General features: G+C 46.0%; 1 protein-coding gene across 1 annotated transcript; it reads right to left on the reverse strand.

Moving 5' to 3' along the window:
- Positions 1-2,290: 2,290 nt before the first annotated feature.
- LOC145877463 (E3 ubiquitin-protein ligase rnf213-alpha-like) lies at positions 2,291-20,468 on the reverse strand. The gene is made up of 6 exons (XM_082973038.1): positions 20,319-20,468; positions 20,130-20,223; positions 19,853-19,887; positions 19,655-19,758; positions 19,102-19,238; positions 2,291-2,361 (listed from the first exon to the last, which is right to left on the reverse strand). Exons 1-6 carry the CDS (start codon positions 20,466-20,468, stop codon positions 2,291-2,293), a joined length of 591 nt encoding a protein of 196 aa, XP_082829164.1.
- Between the last annotated feature and the right edge of the window lie 1,656 nt (positions 20,469-22,124).

Consider the following 22,124-nt stretch of genomic DNA (forward strand, 5'->3'; position numbering starts at 1 on the left):
TCCGGTGTCCTGTGTGAATTTAAATATGCTCTCTCTAATTCTCTCTTTCTCTCTTTCTGTCTTTCTCTCGGAGGACCTGAGCCCTAGGACCATGCCTCAGGACTACCTGGTATGATGACTCCTTGCTGTCCCCGGTCCACCTGGCCGTGCCGCTGCTCCAGTTTCAACTGTTCTGCCTGCGGCTATGGAACCCTGACCTGTTCACCGGACGTGCTTGTTGCACCCTCGACAACTACTATGATTATTATTATTTGACCATGCTGGTCATTTATGAACATTTTAACATCTTGACCATGTTCTGTTATAATATCCACCTGGCACAGCCAGAAGAGGACTGGCCACCCCTCATAGCCTGGTTCCTCTCTAGGTTTCTTCCTAGGTTTTTGGCCTTTCTAGGGAGTTTTTCCTAGGGAGTTTTTCCTAGCCACCGTGCTTCTTTCACATGCATTGCTCTTGCTGTTTGGGGTTTTAGGCTGGGTTTCTGTACAGCACTTTGAGATATCAGCTGATGTACGAAGGGCTATATAAATACATTTGATTTGATTTGATTTATACGCCAGACCGAGGCCCCTGCAGTGGACGAGTGGTTCCGCCCCGTCCGCCGTCAGAAGGATCAGGCGGACCGCCACTGCACTGAGGCTCACGTGTTCCATCCTGGTGATCGCGTCTGGCTCTCCACCAGGAACCTCCCGCTCCGCCTGCCCCGCCAGAGGTGTGCCCCACAGGGAACGGCATCAGCCAGGGGACCAGCAACTACCGGCCTGAGGAGGTAAACATGAAAGGAGGGTGAGATTCCCTCCTTTCAAGTTTCCCTCCTCTGGCAGGTGGTTGCTGGTCCCCTGGCTGATGCCGTCCACCGTGACACCCCGCCGCCTCCCCTAGACATCGAGGGGACACCTGCCTATGCTGTTAGGTCCCTCCTGGACTCCGGACGTTGTGGGGGTTAGCTCCAGTATCTGGTGGACTGGGAGGGCTATGGTCCTGAGGAGCACTCTTGGGTACCGGACATCCTGGACCCCAACATCATCCGGGATTTCCATCTCCATTGTCCGGACCGGCCCGCTCCTCGCCCTCAGAGCCGTCCTGGGGCTCGAGCAGTGCGTTGGGAGGGTACTGTCATGCCTACTCCTGCTCCCTGCCTCCTGCGCTCGACCTCGCCGGTCTACTAACCACCAGTCCTGGCAGCCATCAATGCGCACAACTGATCACCATCATTAAGCACACCTGGACTTCATCACCACCCTGATTACTCTCCTTTTATATAGCCCTCAGTAAGCCTCAGTCATCAGACAGTAATGTTCTCTCTCATGTTCAGTACGCTTCTCATGTTTGTTCTTTTGTATCATTTCATTATTAAACTCAACTTCTGCACCTGCTTCCAGACTCCTGTAAACATTACAATAAACTCAAAGCTGTGGGATTACAATGTTGCAGATGACTGCTCGATGGCTCAAAGTGGGGTCCCTCGAGACCCGGCTTTTCTAGTGTTTAGGTTAGAGTACCACCGTCTGCTACTTCCCAGTGATGCATTAAAGTTCCATGATAATTATAAAACTTATTGAGTGAAACTAAACTTACTTGCTTGCTTTTTGATAACCTACTGTAGATGTGAGACCTATTGAGTGAACATGCAGCTATAATTGTAACTTGCTGAACTCCTTGTCAAACAGGTAGGAAAACTTCCAAAAGCTCAAGTAATTTGTCCAAAAATAGGAAATAGCGTTGTATGAAGCAAGAAACCACTTTACAAAATAAAAGTATAATAATTATCATACAGAGGATAAGAAAATAGGTAGGCTACCCTATGTATATTGGCTTCTTAGCATATTCAAGCCTGACAAACCAATATGCAAAATACCTTTGCATATTCAAGTCTGACTCAAAACAACACTCTTTACCTAACTCGCTTTTCAAAGATGTCTAGAAATATATACGTGTTGTGCTCCTGTAGGAACCAATCACTCCCGCCATTGCTGACCAGAAATTAGCTAGAACTTGGCTAATAACTAGCGAACTAGCAAAAAATACCAACAAATGTACAGACGCAGTGATTGTGTGTTTTTGTAGACTGACACGAGTTGAATTGGTATTTCTAGACCCGCTTGTCCCCATTTGCTTGCTAAATATTGGTATGAGGCCAGGTTAAAAAAAAATTCAGCTGATAATTGATTAAAAGGACCCCTCCAGAAGAAGTTACCGGCGCATTTCAAAGTAATTCCTGTCCTAGTGTGGAACTGCTGGTTCTGTTCCACCCTCCAAACACTGACGTATGGCTCCTTATAAATATTGATTAATCGGGCGTGTACATCTCCACTTTGCTCTGTATGCACAGCCCATACGGTCTCTGTCGCAGCCCACACTCTACGAGTAAACAAACCAAAAAGTCAGGGTCAGGGTAGCTTTGCTAATCACTACAGAAAACAGCACAGCTAGCTACGAAAAGGTGGAGGACCATCCACTCTCCTCTTCTACAACGGAATTGAAAAATCACGGATGAAACAGAGTTTAGCGGTAACCCTTGGGTTTTAGCGGTGAAGCTAGAGGCAAGCTAACCTACTTCCTGGGCCAATATGTAACGACGGTCGTCAGGAATGGACCAAGGCGCAGCGGGTTGAGTGCTCATAATTAACTTTTTAATGAAAACACTTATACAACCAAAAAACTAAACGATGGATGACGAATACAGACTTGAAGGCGAACAACAGCAATTCAAGTGACAACCTCCCACAAATTACAAACACAAACACACCCTAATATATAGGACTCTCAATCAAAGGCAACTAGACAACACCTGCCTTCAATTGAGAGTCCACACCCCAATTAACTAAACATAGAAAACAGACTAACTAGAAAGAACATAGACTAACAGAGCAGTGACCAAAAAACCCCGGAATACATAAATCAACTACCCTCTACATAATACACACACCCCGAACCACATAAACCAAATACCCTCTGCCACGTCCTGACCAGCCTACACTAACAAAAGAACCCTCATACTGGTCAGAACGTGACACAATAAAGCTAGGTAGATAGTGGTAACTACTAGCAACTATGTATAATTTGTTCCAAAAATGTTTCCAGCATAAGAGTACCTGTAACTACACTAGCTAGTTCAGCTGTTTTTCTGATAACTTTATTATCTGAAGCATCAATGGTTAAAAAAAGTAGCTGTACTTGAAATTTATCTAGCTTAGCTACCTGTCTAGCTAACTAAACAACAGCTGTAACGTTTACAAAGTATCCCCACTAGACGACCAAAATATATTTTTTATTTAACTAGGCAAGCCAGTTAAGAACAAATTCTTATTTACAATGCCAGCCTACCGGGTAACAGTGGGTTAACTGCCTTGTTCAGGGGGCAGAACAACAGATTTTTACCTTGTCAGCTTAGGGATTCAATCCAGCAACCTTTTGGTTACTGACCCAACGCTCTAACCACTAGGCTACCTGCCGCCCCTACACTCTAACCACTAGGCTACCTGCCTGCCCCTACACTCTAACCACTAGGCTACCTGCCTGCCCCTACACTCTAACCACTAGGCTACCTGCCTGCCCCTACACTCTAACCACTAGGCAACCTGCCTGCCCCTACACTCTAACCACTAGGCAACCTGCCTGCCCCTACACTCTAACCACTAGGCTACCTGCCGCCCCTACACTCTAACCACTAGGCTACCTGCCTGCCCCTACACTCTAACCACAAGGCAACCTGCCTGCCCCTACACTCTAAATCAAATCAAATTTATTTTTATATAGCCCTTCGTACATCAGCTGATATCTCAAAGTGCTGTACAGAAACCCAGCCTAAAACCCCAAACAGCAAGCAAAGCATGTGAAAGAAGCACGGTGGCTAGGAAAAACTCCCTAGGAAAAACTCCCTAGAAAGGCCAAAAACCTAGGAAGAAACCTAGAGAGGAACCAGGCTATGAGGGGTGGCCATTCCTCTTCTGGCTGTGCAGGGTGGATATTATAACAGAACATGGTCAAGATGTTAAAATGTTAAAATGTTCATAAATGACCAGCATGGTCAAATAATAATAATCATAGTAGTTGTCGAGGGTGCAACAAGCACGTCCGGTGAACAGGTCAGGGTTCCATAGCCGCAGGCAGAACAGTTGAAACTGGAGCAGCAGCACGGCCAGGTGGACTGGGGACAGCAAGGAGTCATCATACCAGGTAGTCCTGAGGCATGGTCCTAGGGCTCAGGTCCTCCGAGAGAAAGACAGAAAGAGAGAATTAGAGAGAGCATATTTAAATTCACACAGGACACCGGATAAGACAAGAGAAATACTCCAGATGTAACAGACTGACCCTAGCCCCCCGACACATAAACTACTGCAGCATAAATACTGGAGGCTGAGACAGGAGGGATCAGAAGACACTGTGGCCCCATCCGATGATACCCCCGGACAGGGCCAAACAGGCAGGATATAACCCCACCCACTTTGCCAAAGCACAGCCCCCACACCACTAGAGGGATGTCTCCAACCACCAACTTACCGTCCTAAGACAAGGCCGAGTATAGCCCACAACGATCTCCGCCATGGCACAACCCAAGGGGGGGCGCCAACCCAGACAGGAAGACCACGTCAGTGACTCAACCCACTCAAGTGACGCACCCCTCCCATGGACGGCATGGAAGAACATCAGTAAGCCAGTGACTCAGCCCCTGTAAAAGGGTTAGAGGCAGAGAATCCCAGTGGAAAGAGGGGAACCGGCAAGGCAGAGACAGCAAGGGCGGTTCGTTGCTCCAGCCTTTCCGTTCACCTTCACACTCCTGGGCCAGACTATACTTAATCATAGGACCTACTGAAGAGATAAGTCTTCAGTAAAGACTTAAAGGTTGAGACTGAGTCTGCGTCTCTCACATTGGTAGGCAGACCATTCCATAAAACTGGAGCTCTATAGGAGAAAGCCCTACCTCCAGCCGTTTGCTTAGAAATTCTAGGGACAATTAGGAGGCCTGTGTCTTGTGACCGTAGCGTACGTGTAGGTATGTACGGCAGGACCAAATCGGAAAGATAGGTAGGAGCAAGCCCATGTAATGCTTTGTAGGTTAGCAGTAAAACCTTGAAATCAGCCCTTGCCTTAACAGGAAGCCAGTGTAGGGAGGCTAGCACTGGAGTAATATGATCAAATTTTTGGGTTCTAGTCAGGATTCTAGCAGCCGTATTTAGCACTAACTGAAGTTTATTTAGTGCTTTATCCGGGTAGCCGGAAAGTAGAGCATTGCAGTAGTCCAGCCTAGAAGTAACAAAAGCATGGATTAATTTTTCTGCGTCATTTTTGGACAGAAGATTTCTGATTTTTGCAATGTTACGTAGATGGAAAAAAGCTGTCCTTGAAACAGTCTTGATATGTTCTTCAAAAGAGAGATCAGGGTCCAGAGTAACGCCGAGGTCCTTCACAGTTTTATTTGAGACGACTGTACAACCATCCAGATTAATTGTCAGATTCAACAGAAGATCTCTTTGTTTCTTGGGACCTAGAACAAGCATCTCTGTTTTGTCCGAGTTTAAAAGTAGAAAGTTTGCAGCCATCCACTTCTTTATGTCTGAAACACAGGCTTCTAGCGAGGGCAATTTTGGGGCTTCACCATGTTTCTGTCACGTCCTGACCAGCAGAGGGCGTATTGCTTAGTCTAGGTCAGGATGTGGCAGGGGGTTTGTGTTTGTTAAATGTTGGGTTGATGATTGGGACTTCCAATTGAAGGCAGGTGTGTATAGTTGCCTTTGATTGGAAGTCCTATATAGGTGTGTGTGTTTGTCTTTGGGGTGGTGGGGAAATGTTCTGTGTTGAGCCTATGCTTTGCCAGACTGTTGGTTGTTCGGTCATTCTCGTGAGTTCGTTTTGTTGTTTTGATGTTCATTTAGTCTGTAAATAAATACACACGATGAGCATACACATACCTGCTGCGTTTTGGTCCTCTTCTCTCCAGTACGACATTTTTAAGGATGAGTACGACTTATTCTACGACAGAATTCCCCACCAACAAAGGACCAAGCAGCGGAAGAAGGCTGGCGAGGTAAGGGAGACCGAGAGGCACCCCAAATAATTTTTTAGGGGGGGGCACAAGGGCTGTTTGACGGGGCAAGAGCTGCCCACCAGTCAACAGTCGCCAGAGCTGCCCGCCAGTCAACAGTCGTCAGAGCTGCCCGCCAGTCAACAGTCGTCAGAGCTGCCCGCCAGTCAACAGTCGTCAGAGCTGCCCGCCAGTCAACAGTCGTCAGAGCTGCCCGCCAGTCAACAGTCGCCAGAGAGGTCAGACTGCGCTGAACTGCCGGAGTGGCCAGACTGCGCTGAACTGCCGGAGTGGCCAGACTGCGCTGAACTGCCGGAGTGGCCAGACTGCGCTGACCTGCCGGAGTGGCCAGACTGCCCTGACCTGCCGGAGTGGCCAGACTGCCCTGACCTGCCGGAGTGGCCAGACTGCCCTGACCTGCCGGAGTGGCCAGACTGCCCTGACCTGCCGGAGTGGCCAGACTGCCCTGACCTGCCGGCGTGGCCAGACTGCCCTGACCTGCCGGAGTGGCCAGACTGCCCTGACCTGCCGGCGCGGCCAGACTGCCCTGAACTGCCGGCGCGGCCAGACTGCCCTGAACAGCCGGCGCGGCCAGACTGCCCTGAACGTCCCGAGCTGCCAGACTGCCCAGACGTCCCGAGCTGCCAGACTGCCCAGACTGTCCCGAGCTGCCAGACTGCCCAGACTGTCCCGAGCTGCCAGACTGCCCAGACTGTCCCGAGCTGCCAGACTGCCCAGACTGTCCCGAGCTGCCAGACTGCCCAGACTGTCCCGAGCTGCCAGACTGCCCAGACTGTCCCGAGCTGCCAGACTGCCCAGACTGTCCCGAGCTGCCAGACTGTCCCGAGCTGCCAGACTGCCCAGACTGTCCCGAGCTGCCAGACTGTCCCGAGCTGCCAGACTGCCCAGACTGTCCCGAGCTGCCAGACTGTCCCGAGCTGCCAGACTGCCCAGACTGTCCCGAGCTGCCAGACTGCCCAGACTGTCCCGAGCTGCCAGACTGCCCAGACTGTCCCGTGCTGCCAGAGTGGCCCGACTGCCTGGAACGGCCTGCACCTGAGCCACCTCCAGGATAGGTGGGTTGGGGAGGGAGGGTGTAGCACAGTGCCGTCGGTGACGGCAGCCACCCTCCCTTCCCTCCCTTATGGTTTAGGGGTTATTGTTTGTTGGGTTTTTGTTGGGGTATTGGGGATTTTCTTGTTTTTCTTTTTTAGGTGCATCCTGGAGTCTGCACCTTGAGGGGGGGGTACTGTCACGTCCTGACCAGCAGAGGGCGTATTGCTTAGTCTAGGTCAGGATGTGGCAGGGGGTTTGTGTTTGTTAAATGTTGGGTTGATGATTGGGACTTCCAATTGAAGGCAGGTGTGTATAGTTGCCTTTGATTGGAAGTCCTATATAGGTGTGTGTGTTTGTCTTTGGGGTGGTGGGGAAATGTTCTGTGTTGAGCCTATGCTTTGCCAGACTGTTGGTTGTTCGGTCATTCTCGTGAGTTCGTTTTGTTGTTTTGATGTTCATTTAGTCTGTAAATAAATACACACGATGAGCATACACATACCTGCTGCGTTTTGGTCCTCTTCTCTCCAGTACGACATTTTTAAGGATGAGTACGACTTATTCTATGACAGTTTCATTGAAATGTACAGCTGTGTGTCGTCTGCATAGCAGTGAAATGTAACATTATGTTTTCGAATGACATCCCCAAGAGGTAAAATATATAGTGAAAACAATAGTGGTCCTAAAACGGAACCTTGAGGAACACCGAAATTTACAATTGATTTGTCAGAGGACAAACTGATATCTTTCCGACAGATAAGATCTAAACCAGGCCAGAACTTGTCCATGTAGACCAATTTGGGTTTCCAATCTCTCCAAAAGAATGTGGTGATCGATGGTATCAAAAGCGGCACTAAGATCTAGGAGCACGAGGACAGATGCAGAGCCTCGGTCTGACGTCATTAAAAGGTCATTTACCACCTTCACAAGTGCAGTCTCAGTGCTATGATGGGGTCTAAAACCAGACTGAAGCGTTTCGTATACATTGTTTGTCTTCAGGAAGGCAGTGAGTTGCTGTGCAACAGCTTTTTCCCCAAAAAATTGAGAGGAATGGAAGATTCGATATAGGCCGATAGTTTTTTATAATTTCTGGATCAAGATTCGGCTTTTTCAAGAGAGGCTTTATTACTGCCACTTTTAGTGAGCTTGGTACACATCCGGTGGATAGAGAGCCGTTTATTATGTTCAACATAGGAGGGCCAAGCACAGGAAGCAGCTCTTTCAGTAGTTTAGTTGGAATAGGGTCCAGTATGCAGCTTGAGGGTTTGGAGGCCATGATTATTTTCATCATTGTGTCAAGAGATATAGTACTAAAACACTTTATCTCCCTTGATCCTAGGTCCTGGCAGAGTTGTGTAGACTCAGGACAATGGAGCTTTGGAGGAATACCCAGATTTAAAGAGGAGTCTGTAATTTGCTTTCTAATGATCATGATCTTTTCCTCAAAGAAGTTCATAAATTTATTACTGCTGAAGTGAAAGCCATCCTCCATTTGCGAAGGCTGCTTTTTAGTTAGCTTTGCGACAGTATCGAAAAGAAATTTCGGATTGTTCTTATTTTCCTCAATTAAGTTGGAAAAATAGGATGATCGAGCAGCAGTGATGGCTCTTCGATACTGCATGGTACTGTCTTTCCAAGCTAGTCGGAAGACTTCCAGTTTGGTGTGGCGCCATTTCCGTTCCAATTTTCTGGAAGCTTGCTTCAGAGCTCGTGTATTTTCTGTATACCAGGGAGCTAGTTTCTTATGACAGATGTTTTTAGTTTTTAGGGGTGCAACTGCATCTAGGGTATTGCGCAAGGTTAAATTGAGTTCCTCGGTTAGGTGGTTAACTGATTTTTGTCCTCTGACGTCCTTGGGTAGGCAGAGGCAGTCTGGAAGGGCATCAAGGAATCTTTGGGTTGTCTGAGAATTTATAGCACGACTTTTAATGCTCCTTGGTTGGGGTCTGAGCAGATTATTTGTTGCAATTGCAAACGTAATAAAATGATGGTCTGATAGTCCAGGATTATGAGGAAAAACATTAAGATCCACAACATTTATTCCATGGGACAAAACTAGGTCCAGAATATGACTGTGGCAGTGAGTAGGTCCAGAGACATGTTGGACAAAACCCACTGAGTCGATGATGGCTCCGAAAGCCTTTTGGAGTGGGTCTGTGGACTTTTCCATGTGAATGTTAAAGTCACCAAAAATTTTAATATTATCTGCGAAGACTACAAGATCCGATAGGAATTCAGGGAACTCAGTGAGGAACACTGCATATGGCCCAGGAGGCCTGTAAACAGTAGCTATAAAAAGTGAGTGAGTAGGATGCATAGATTTCATGACTAGAAGCTCAAAAGACGAAAACGTCATTGTTTTTTTTTTGTAAATTGAAATTTGCTATCGTAAATGTTAGCAACACCTCCGCCTTTGCCGGATGCACGGGGGGTATGGTCACTAGTGTAACCAGGGGGTGAGGCCTCATTTAACACAGTAAATTCATCAGGCTTAAGCCATGTTTCAGTCAGGCCAATCACATCAAGATTATTATCAGTGATTAGTTCATTGACTATAACTGCCTTGGAAGTGAGGGATCTAACATTAAGTAACCCAATTTTGAGATGTGAGGTATCACAATCTCTTTCAATAATGGCAGGAATGGAGGAGGTCTTTATACTAGTGAGATTGCTAAAGCGAACACCGCCATTTTTAATTTTGCCCAACCTAGATCGAGGCACAGACACGGTCTCAATGGGGAAAGCTGAGCTGACTACGCTGACTGTGCTAGTGGCAGACTCCACTAAGCTGGCAGGCCAGGCAGGCCAGGCATCTCTAACCACTAGGCAACCTGCCCGCCCCTACACTCTAACCACTAGGCTACCTGCCTGCCCCTACACTCTAACCACTAGGCTACCTGCCGCCCCTACACTCTAACCACTCGGCAACCTGCCTGCCCCTACACTCTAACCACTAGGCTACCTGCCGCCCCTACACTCTAACCACTAGGCAACCTGCCGCCCCTACACTCTAACCACTAGGCAACCTGCCTGCCCCTACACTCTAACCACTAGGCAACCTGCCTGCCCCTACACTCTAACCACTAGGCTACCTGCCGCCCCTACACTCTAACCACTCGGCAACCTGCCTGCCCCTACACTCTAACCACTAGGCAACCTGCCTGCCCCTACACTCTAACCACTAGGCAACCTGCCTGCCCCTACACTCTAACCACTAGGCTACCTGCCTGCCCCTACACTCTAACCACTAGGCTACCTGCCGCCCCTACACTCTAACCACTAGGCAACCTGCCTGCCCCTACACTCTAACCACTAGGCAACCTGCCTGCCCCTACACTCTAACCACTAGGCAACCTGCCTGCCCCTACACTCTAACCACTAGGCTACCTGCCGCCCCTACACTCTAACCACTAGGCTACCTGCCGCCCCTACACTCTAACCACTAGGCAACCTGCCTGCCCCTACACTCTAACCACTAGGCAACCTGCCTGCCCCTACACTCTAACCACTAGGCAACCTGCCTGCCCCTACACTCTAACCACTAGGCTACCTGCCGCCCCTACACTCTAACCACTAGGCTACCTGCCGCCCCTACACTCTAACCACTAGGCAACCTGCCGCCCCTACACTCTAACCACTAGGCAACCTGCCTCCCCAAAATAAAATAATCTAAGTGTTGGTTGACCCTAAAACCTTTTATAGGGAGCCAAGGAAACCAACTCTTCCGTTCACGTATCAGTGATGGACAGTAGCTAGAATGTGTAAGGTTAACAATACTATTAGCAATAGGCCAATACCAATACAATAGGCCAACTTCTTGCACATTGTTGTGATGAGCCAGTGCCCTTAGAATAAGGCTGTCACTTGGTTAAATCACAATTCATATTCTATACTAAATACATTGCATATCAATAAAAATGTAATTCAACTGCATGTTCCTTTGTATTTACTTATTATTATCAACCGTCATCCAGATATTACACTGTTGATGAGTCTGGACTACAACATTACTAGTTAGCTTGTATTCTCTGAACAATAACACCAGTGTTCCTGTAACAGAATGTGTACACTGTATATACAAAAGTATGTGGACATCCCTTCAAATTAGTGGATTTGGCTATTTCAGCCACAGCCATGCAATCTCCAAAGACAAACATTGGCAGTAGAATGGCCTTACTGAAGAGATCAATGACTTTCAACGTGGCAACGTCATAGGATGCCACCTTTCCAACTAGTCAGTTCGTCAAATTTCTGCCCTGCTAGAGCTGCCCCAGTCAACTGTGCTGTTATTGTGAAATGGAAACATCTAGGAGCAACACTGGCTCAGCCGCAAAGTGGTAGGCCACACAAGCTCACAGAACGGGACCGCCGAGTGCTGAAGCGTGATTGCAATACTCACTACCGAGTTTCAAACTGCCTCAAGAACTGTTCGTCTGGAGCATCATGAAATGGGTTTCCATGGCCGAGCAGTCACACACAAGCCTAAGATCACCATGCGCATGCCAAGCGTCGGCTGGAGTGGTGTAAAGCTCGCAGACATTGGACTCTGGAGCAGTGGAAACGCGTTCTCTGGAGAGATGAATCACGCATGACAATGCACCCGTGCACAAAGTGAGGTCCATACAGAAATGGTTTGTCGAGATCAGTGTGGAAGAACTTGACTGGCCTGCACAGAGCCCTGACCTCAATCCCATCGAACACCTTTGGGATGAATTGGAACGCCGATTACAAGCCAGGCCTAAACGCCCAACATCAGTACCCGACCTCACTAATGCCCTTGTGGCTGAATGGAAGCAAGTCCCTGCAGCAATGTTGCAGTGGAAAACCTTTCCCAGAAGAGTGGAGGTCGTTAAAGCAGCAACGGGGGACCAACTCCATATCCAATGATTTTGGAAATAGATGTTCGACGAGCAGGTGTCCACATACTTTTGGTCATGTAGTGTATGTACTGTAGGTTATAGCCAAGAGAGGAGGAAGTCGTGGCTTCTTAGAACACAGACATGGTTTGAATTTTCCATGGTGCTTCTTATAACATAACCCTGTAAAAAGATTGTAACATTGTAACATCTTATCAATATGTGATAGAACCCTGACCATAAGAGTAGACTATAATGAACAATTTGTTTTCCATTTTATTGTTTGCTCAGATTGAACAGCCATCATTCTCCTGTAGTAAGCACACACACACACACACACACACACACACACACACACACACACACACACACACACACACACACACACACACACACACACACAGCCACACACACACACACACACACACACCATTAAACATACTCACAAACACTTTTATATTGTTTTTCACACTATGTCTATGCTGTTTACTTCAAATAGCTCATTGTAATATACACTATCTACTATTGTACAATACATTTTTGGTTAAACTGTTTATACACACACTGCATATTTATATACTGGATTCTTCAGAACAGGCATTGTGTGATAAACAAAGCAAAACATGGACCCATTTTGGGGAAAGAAAATGTACAATGTCATCCACAACTCACTTTATGTCAATATAACAATATCGCTACTGAGCGTCTGTAAGACACATGAATCGCATAGGTAGGATGTTGAATTTGTCATTATGTCTGTCTCGGGGTTCAGTCCATACCATTACCATTTTGATGTTCTCAGTTTAGCCCAGAGAACAGAATCAGGTAGGGATTCTCTCTGTGTATACAGTCAAGACAGTGCTGTCGGGTTCCTACCCACCCTATGTAGATCAATGATTGGCTCAAGCCACCTCTTCTACTCAATTTCACCTGGGTGGTGGAGGGATTTTAGGGGGGGGGGATGGACAAAATGAAGGAAAAAGGAAACCGCACACTGCTCTATCACTGATCTTTAATAAGCTTAGTATCACTGATCTTTAATAAGCTTAGTATCACTGATCTTTAATAAGCTTACGTATCGGCCTCACAGAGCTTTTGTGAGTTAAAAAAAAAAAGTGCACCCTTATGTAGACCTAGCCACACCCACATCCGTTCCACGCATCGAAAGGGGTTGAAGGGAAAAACAAATAAATGCTACCAAATATAACAATATGCATTTCATAAATATTCAAATAAAGTGTGTAAATAAGATGTATTAAACACGTCTGTAAAACCACAGTGAGGACATAGACCTACCGAGCAAGTCTTCATTAATCATTGGGTACATCGTACGAAAAACATCAGAGTAATCTTAAATAAAGGGATAATTCATGCTCAAATTCACAACATAACATAACAACATAACATAACATAGGCATTTCATCATTAAGTGGACAAACAAACTATCATGGACTGATGAAAATGGGGTCAATTTAGGATCTGATTGGCTGTTTTTGGAGAGAGAGAATAATCTTTCTCAGTTTTCTGGGTATCGCTTGTGTGATTGACAGTGACATACCTTTACAGGCTACTCAAATGAATGTGTAGTACACGGCATTTGTCTGGACAAACTTCAGTGACGCTGAATAGTTGCTGTCTGGTGACTCGTGAAACACAGACAAATACTGTAGGTGGAGTTAGTGAATAGTCACCTTGTCTGTCTGTCATGCATCAAAGTATAGCTTCATTTATAGGAACTATGTAGATCAATGACAGGCTCAAGACACACCCATGATTGTCCAGCCTTGTAGTCCTCACATCCTCTACTCTATTTCCCCTGGGTGGTGAAGGGATTTTAGGGGGATAGAAACTGGGGTTAATTTAGGATCTGATTTGCAGTTTTTAGAAAGAGAAAATAATCTCCCCCCGCAAATTAGACATGGATGTTTAGTCGGGAATTGAGGAAGTATCTTCAAGTTAAGGTTGGTCCAAAATTCTCTGTACTATGCCAAACAGTACGTAATCTGTAACGGCTAATGAAGCATCACATTAGCCCGTTACAATCTGCTAAATAAGCTAGTTAGTGACCCATAGGCCTACTCTTGCTGCTACTTTAGCGCGCCATGCATTATAACATGTATCCAGAAACAACGAGGTGTCCCAGCTGTGTTGACATTTCACCGATCCACGTCATCCACTTTTGATGTCACTACAGATGTAGGATCTTAATTTGATCATCTTGTTGCAGGAGAACTTTCCTGCAACGCATTTAACACTTGTAGTGTATTTGAGGTTTAAAAAAAGCTTCTGAAGTTTGTAATTTCCACTTTCAGACTTGATTTTCACTTACGAAAAATGTATAAACCCCAACAAATGTCCATTAATGTATAATTCACATAATACTTCACATTTTCTGTTGCTGGAGGATTATTTTCCTGCTGTAGCAAACTGGCTCAAATTAAGATCTGTAGCTAGCTATCCATCTAATGTTAGCTAGGTGACATAAGCCATGAAGCTAGCCCGTGATAAGTCGTTCGGCTAGCATGTGCCTTGCTAGGCTGCTTACTTCACACATTCAATGTGACATTGGCAGCCATGGATATATAAGTGAACGTCAGAAGCTCATCAGAATAATATTAGCTATTTTCTTACTCACCGTTTCACCATCTACCCCTCCGCCTCTGGATTTCCCTGAATCCAATGTCGTGTCCACTCAGTGGATGGAGAAAATAGCTAATATTATACACTGTCCACAGAAGGAATCAATCAGATTCCAAACTCTCCACCATGGCCAAGACCAAAGAGACCAAAGAGCTCTCCAAGGATGTCAGGGACAAGATTGTAGACCTACACAAGGCTGGAATGGGCTACAAGACCATCGCCAAGCAGCTTGGTGAGAAGGTGACAACATTTGGTGCGATTATTCGCAAATGGAGGAGAAACAAAAGAACTGTCAATATCCCTCGGCCTGGGGCTCCATGCAAGATCTCACCTCGTGGAGTTGCAATGATAATGAGAACGGTGAGGAATCAGCCCAGAACTACACGGGAGGATGTTGTCAATGATCTCAAGGCAGCTGGGACCATAGTCACCAAGAAAACAATTGGTAATACACTACGCCGTGAAGGACTGAAATCCTACAGCGCACGCAAGGTCCCCCTGCTCAAGAATACATATACATGCCCATCTGAAGTTTGCCAATGAACATCTGAATGACTCAGAGGACAACTGGGGGAAAGTGTTGTAGTCAGATGAGACCAAAATGGAGCTCTTTGACATCAACTCAACTCGCCGTGTTTGGAGGAGGAGGAATGCTGCCTATGACCCCAAGAACACCATCCCCACCGTCAAACATGGAGGTGGAAACATTATGCTTTGGGGGTGTTTTTCTGCTAAGGGTACAGGACAACTTCACCGCATCAAAGGGACGATGGACAGGGCCATGTACCATCAAATCTTGGGTGAGAACCTCCTTCCCTCAGCCAGGGCATTGAAAATGGGTCGTGGATGGGTATTCCAGCATGACAATGACCCAAAACACACGGCCAAGGCAACAAAGGAGTGGCTCAAGAAGAAGCACATTAAGGTCCTGGAGTGGCCTAGCCAGTCTCCAGACCTTAATCCCATAGAAAATCTGTGAGTTTGAGTTGCCAAACGTCAGCCTCGAAACCTTAATGACTTGGAGAAGATCTGCAAAGAGGAGTGGGACAAAATCCCTCCTGAGATGTGTGCAAACCTGGTGGCCAACTACAAGAAACATCTGACCTCTGTGATTGCCAACAAGGGTTTTGCCACCAAGTACTAAGTCATGTTTTGCAGAGGGGTCAAATACTTATTTCCCTCATTAAAATGCAAATAATTTTATAACATTTTTGACATGCGTCTTTTTTGTTGTTGTTGTTATTCTGTCTCTCACTGTTCAAATAAACCTACCATTAAAATTATAGACTGATCATTACTTTGTAAGTGTGCAAACGTACAAAATCAGCAGGGGATCAAATACTTTGTTCCCCCACTGTATGCTTAGTGCTCAGTTGACATTTTCAGAGAGATTCTTGTTTTTCTGAGAAATATTTGAAAAAGAACATGAAATAATTCGTCTCAAAATCGATATCCATCTTACCTCTTTTTTTTTAATGTCCTGTGGGTTCGAGAAGAAAGAACGAGTTCAACAGGAAAGTGAGCCTGTCAGGTAGCCTTAATTCTTGCACAGAATCCAGCCTAGCTGACGCAATACAGTGTTCCACATTTCTGACTACTTTTTTTCTCTCTGGCCCCCATTTGATTTAGTCCCCCATTTGATTTAGTCCCCCGAATTCTGGCCATCCAACAAGGATAAAAACTTCATTTTCTTAACCTCATGTCTCGATCATAATCTGTTATCTTAGAAGATTATCTATACCAGAGCATGAAGGGGAGGACCATCTTCTTCAGTGAATTCCATAAAAATAGTGAAACATTAAAGTTATCCTTTAGATAAAACTATACTAAATATTTTTACGGCTCCAAATAATTGATTAAAACACACTGTTTTGCAATTAAGGTCTACAGTAGCCTCAACTGTAGGGTAGCACCATGGTGTAGCCAGAGGACAGCTAGCTTCTATCCTCCTCTGGGTACATTGACTACAGTATAAAAACTAGGAGGCTCACGGTTCTCACCCCCTTCCATAGACTTACACGGTAATTATGGCAACTTCCGGAGGACGTCCTCCATCCTATCAGAGCTCTTGCAGCATGAACTGTCCACCCAATCAAAGGATCAGAGAATGAATCTAGTACTGAAAGCATAAGCTACAGCTAGCTAGCACTGCAGTGCATAAAATGTGGTGAGTAGTTGACTCAAAAATGAAGGAGAGAGAGGGATTTCGTTGTATTTTTTTCTTCCAATTTCTTAGCTAGCTAGTTTAGCGTACTCAAACACCCGGCTCAAACTTTTCCAAGTCAAGGTAAGCTTTTGATTTTATAAATGTATTGCCACCAGGGCCCGCCGGTGTAACTGCTAAACTGCTTGCTGACTGAACACTGTACTGCATGATTGTAGCGTGTTTACTAACGCGTTAGTTCTAGTAGCTATGTTGACTATGACGTTAGATAATATGGTGACAACGATGTAGGCTGTGTTTAGCAGTTAGGATATGAAGGTTTGGCTTGTAAAGGTCCCAGACAGCTGATGTGTTGTGCACTGAAGTCCACAAGCGAAGGGAAAAGGTGAGAGGAGGAGAGTGCGTCGATGCGAGAAGGAATTATGCTGTTTGTATCTGGCTGCTATGAAAGTGAACTGTGTTTGCGTGTGATCAGGGGTGTATTCATTCAACCGATTCTGTTGAAAAACATTTCTTAAACGGAAGCATAAGGAACGAAATGGGTATAAACATACCTAAATTTGTCCAATAGAAACTCTCGTTTGCAAATGTTGGACTAATGATTACACTCTAGATCAGCTAGATGCAGGCAAGAGTGCAAGGTGGTATTGAATGTGTCACTGTCTGTCACCTTCATTACTCAAATTGTTTCTCTCGACCTGTGCACCTACGTTGTAAAATTTCATTCATAGGGTAGGTTTGGAGCAACCTCATGATGGGTATAGGGAAAATGTGAGTATCATGTAGTAACCTAAACCTATCGATGTTACATTGAGCTGGGTGAATGGAATATGAATGACAGTCATCCAATATGCTGTAATAGAAATAAGGCCATGGTAATTAAAAAAAATGATGGTCCTCCTCATCTTGAACAGCACCAATCCACACAATTAACATATTATTTTACCCGTTGGTCAAAATATGCGTTTTTGATTGGACAACCTACCTTAAGTAAATTGAAATTGTGTACCATTGTTTACTTAATTATATAGCTCACAATAAGACCTGTATAAATGTAGCATCAGTCAGCTTGTTCGTTTATTTGACTAATTTCAAATTTTCTATTGTAATGAAATCCAAAGAAGTTTATAGCAGGATTTCACAATAATATTCTCCGAAAGTCAGTATGAAGGTTTGCGCTCAGACTAGAATGAAAAGTGGCTGGTACGTAGGAGAAAAAATATCTATAGAGTTCAAAAGGTAGTCGCACTTTAAAACCATCTTAATCCCATAGAAAATCTGTGGAGGGAGCTGAAGGTTCGAGTTGCCAAATGTCAGCCTCAAAACCTTAATGACTTGGAGAAGATCTGCAAAGAGGAGTGGGACAAAATCCCTCCTGAGATGTGTGCAAACCTGGTGGCCAACTACAAAAAACGTCTGCACTCTGTGATTGCCAAGAAGTGTTTTGCCACCAAGTACTAAGTCATGTTTTGCAGAGGGGTCAAATACTTATTTCCCTCATTAAAATGCAAATCAATTTATAACGTTTTTTACATGCGTTTTTCTGGATATTTTTTTGTTATTCTGTCTCTCACTGTTCAAATAAACCTACCATTAAAATTATAGACTGATCCTTTCTTTGTCAGTGGGCAAACGTACAAAATCAGCAGGGGATCAAATACTTTTTCCCCCACTGTATACCAAGCTTTTTATATACAAAGCCTTTTACATTTAAATTTAGCTCGTCATGCAAATTTTGCTTTTAGCGACCCGCAGAAACAACTTTGAAGGTGAATAACACCAAAATATAAAATCCTCAAAAATTGTTACTAGAAACCTGCACCTCTGTCAATAGAGCTCGATGCTTATGAATCAGATTTATAATGTTATGAAATCTGACTTTAATGTTGATGATATGTTCAAGAAAGAACCCACTGAACAATTAATAACATGAATTATCATATTTCTATTGGTAAAATGTATTTTATAATACAAGGAAGTGGAACTTCATCACCAAAGCAATCCCTCTTGGCAGTGTGGGTGGACTCCCTACTTAATTAAGGCACTGTTCTTTCACACACCGGACCCATAAAGCTAGAAAGAGTTGGCAGCCTTTGGCAGACAAGATGGCCTACCTGTGGCTGCTCTGAGGCCCCTCTCAGCATGGCCAGGTGGGTGAGCAGTACATTTTTTACATTTACATTTTAGTCATTTAGCAGACGCTCTTATCCAGAGTGACTTACAGTAGTGAAAGCATACATTTCATTTCATGCATATTTTTTTTTTTTTTTTTTTTTTTTTTTTGTACTGGCCCCCCGTGGGAATCGAACCCACAACCCTGGCGTTGCTCACACCATGCAGGCGTTGCAAACACCATGCCCTACCAACTGAGCCACAGGGAAGGCCAAGCAGTCTGACCAGGATGAAGGGGGTGAGGGACATGTTTTTGGTGTCCAGGGTGTCTGGGTTGTCCCTCCTCTGAGGGTCTCCCAGGATGTGGCCAGTCCTTGTGAGATCTCCCCTAAGAGGACACGTTCAGTTATTGGTCATGACATGAGATCTGGAGCCATGTATAAAATGGATCAGAAAACACTCTAAGAAAAAAAGGGTTCCAAAAGGGTTCTTGTCTTCGTAGGAACCCTTTTTGGTTCCAGGTTGGACCCTTTGGGGTTCCATGTAGAACCCTCTGTGGAAAGAGTTGTACATGGAACCAAAAGGGTTCTACCTGGAACCAAAAGGGTTCTTCAAAGACTTATCCTATGAGGATAGATGAAGAACCCTTTTTCTAAGAGTGGTGGGAGTGCTGGTCTAGGATCAGGTCCCTCCTGTCCATATACTTTAGTATTATTTTAAAGGCCAAACTGATCTTACATCAGCACTCCTACTCTGATGCTTTGGCAGTAATATCTATGTTGGACCCTTAGAGAGCTGACTTACTGCTGTAGCTCCATCTTCTGGAAACCAGTCAAGGGAACATGGTTCTCCCCTCCAATCTCCACCCTACACTCTAGACATTGTGCCTTATGGGTGGGTTGACCACACTGCAATAGAGTGAGTAAATCAGTTGGCTGTTTGCTTAGCTAATGAACATAAAATATGAAACTAACGCAATTTTACATGAAGAACTTTGCTTACCTTATCCACAACACAGGGGTGACCATTCGGACAAGCTGTTGAGATTTGAGTCAAAACTGAGCTTATTATTACAGAAATGTCATTGTTTTTAACCCAAAATTGTATTAGCTGAATCTGAAAATAACAATTAATTTATATGTCTATACTGTCTATATGCTTCCTGTAGCACGATGTTAACAAATACAATTTCACAGAGGTGTAACTCGGATGATTTACTCAAAGTTCAAGTTATAGTACATGCATTTATCAGGTTAGGATTCAAAATGTCTGTACTTACAGTACCAGGAGAGTCCATAATCCACTTCACTCTGTGTTATAAGCCTTTGAGCGACAGCCAGCATGTCCTCAGGCATTGTGGGTAGAAAGGCACTCTGTTGGGATAGACATAAGCAGATAAAGACAACTCTCACAGTCAACAAGGAGAAAGTCAATGTAAGATATTGACAGGTGCTGATGAGAATCATACCAGCATATTGTTGGGAGACAGGCCAAGCTGCTGAAGAGGTGTGAGCAGCCCTTCTGTCCCAGTGAGCAGCACAGCAGACATGTGGACAACCAGCTCTATAAGGGTGTGCTCCACACTGGACCGGTCTGCCAGGACACTCAGTCCTCCCATCCTGTTGTGAACCAATTATTTGGCAAAGTCCCTCACTTCCCTGCAATTTAGGTACCTTGATCCCTCGATGAAGTCCTCAAGTGCTTTGCATTGCTGGAGGAATAAAACAAAGTCAGACATTTTGGATAAATGTAATTGGGATTTTCTGAAGTCTACAAAAAGTCAATATAATTCAAAGTATAACTATTATAACATAAAAATCAGAATAGTTTGCCAACTCTATCGTTAGTTGTGGGCTAACAGTTTTCCCTCTGATGTGGAGTTGAAGGAGATGGTCTAACGTGTATAGCTTAGGGGCGGGGTAGGGGGCTGTGTTCCTACCTTAGGGGTGGGGTGGAGGCCTGTGTTCCTACCTTAGGGGCGGGGTGGAGGCCTGTCTTCCTACCTTAGGGGTGGGGTAGGGGCCTGTCTTCCTACCTTAGGGGCGGGGTAGGGGGCTGTCTTCCTACCTTAGGGGAAGGGGTAGAGGCCTGTGTTCCTACATTAGGGGCGGGGTGGAGGCCTGTATTCCTACCTTAGGGGCGGGGTAGAGGCCGGTCTTCCTACCTTAGGGGTGGGGTGGAGGCCTGTCTTCCTACCTTAGGGGTGGGGTGGAGGCCTGTCTTCCTACCTTAGGGGCGGGGTGGAGGCCTGTCTTCCTACCTTAGGGGCGGGGTGGAGGCCTGTCTTCCTACCTTAGGGGTGGGGTGGAGGCCTGTCTTCCTACCTTAGGGGTGGGGTGGAGGCCTGTCTTCCTATCTTAGGGGCGGGGTGGAGGCCTGTCTTCCTACCTTAGGGGTGGGGTAGAGGCCTGTCTTCCTACCTTAGGGGTGGGGTGGAGGCCTGTGTTCCTACCTTAGGGGTGGGGTGGAGGCCTGTCTTCCTACCTTAGGGGTGGAGGCCTGTCTTCCTACCTTAGGGGTGGGGTGGAGGCCTGTGTTCCTACCTTAGGGGTGGGGTAGAGGCCTGTATTCCTACCTTAGGGGTGGGGTAGAGGCCTGTGTTCCTACCTTAGGGGTGGAGGCCTGTCTTCCTACCTTAGGGGTGGAGGCCTGTCTTCCTACCTTAGGGGTGGAGGCCTGTCTTCCTACCTTAGGGGCGGGGTAGAGGCCTGTGTTCCTACCTTAGAATGGGGGTAGAGGCCTGTCTTCCTAACTTAGGGGTGGGGTAGGGGCCTGTCTTCCTAACTTAGGGGTAGAGGCCTGTCTTCCTACCTTAGGGGTAGAGGCCTGTATTACTACCTTAGGGGTGGGGTGGAGGCCTGTATTCCTACCTTAGGGGCGGGGTAGAGGCCTGTATTCCTACCTTAGGGGCGGGGTAGAGGCCTGTGTTCCTACCTTAGGGGTGGGGTGGAGGCCTGTATTCCTACCTTAGGGGCGGGGTAGAGGCCTGTGTTCCTACCTTAGGGGCGGGGTAGAGGCCTGTGTTCCTACCTTAGGGGCGGGGTAGAGGCCTGTATTCCTACCTTAGGGGCGGGGTAGAGGCCTGTCTTCCTACCTTAGGGGCGGGGTAGAGGCCTGTGTTCCTACCTTAGGGGCGGGGTAGAGGCCTGTATTCCTACCTTAGGGGTGGGGTAGAGGCCTGTATTCCTACCTTAGGGGCGGGGTAGAGGCCTGTATTCCTACCTTATGGGCGGGGTAGAGGCCTGTCTTCCTATCTTAGGGGTGGGGTAGAGGC

This window comes from Salmo salar, chromosome 03, assembly GCF_965601325.2.
Source record: "Salmo salar chromosome 03, fSalSal1, whole genome shotgun sequence".
NCBI lineage: Eukaryota > Metazoa > Chordata > Actinopteri > Salmoniformes > Salmonidae > Salmo > Salmo salar.

Bases quoted from the DNA above. Each gene is read 5' to 3' on its own strand.
- LOC145877463 (XM_082973038.1), bottom strand. From the start codon at position 20,468: ATGGGAGGACTGAGTGTCCTGGCAGACCGGTCCAGTGTGGAGCACACC. The intron at 19,888-20,129 runs GTAAGTACAGAC...AAATCTCAACAG, and splicing joins TTATGGACTCTCCTGGTACT to CTTGTCCGAATGGTCACCCC. The intron at 19,239-19,654 runs GTAAGTCAGCTC...GTGTCCTCTTAG, and splicing joins CAGAAGATGGAGCTACAGCA to GGGAGATCTCACAAGGACTG.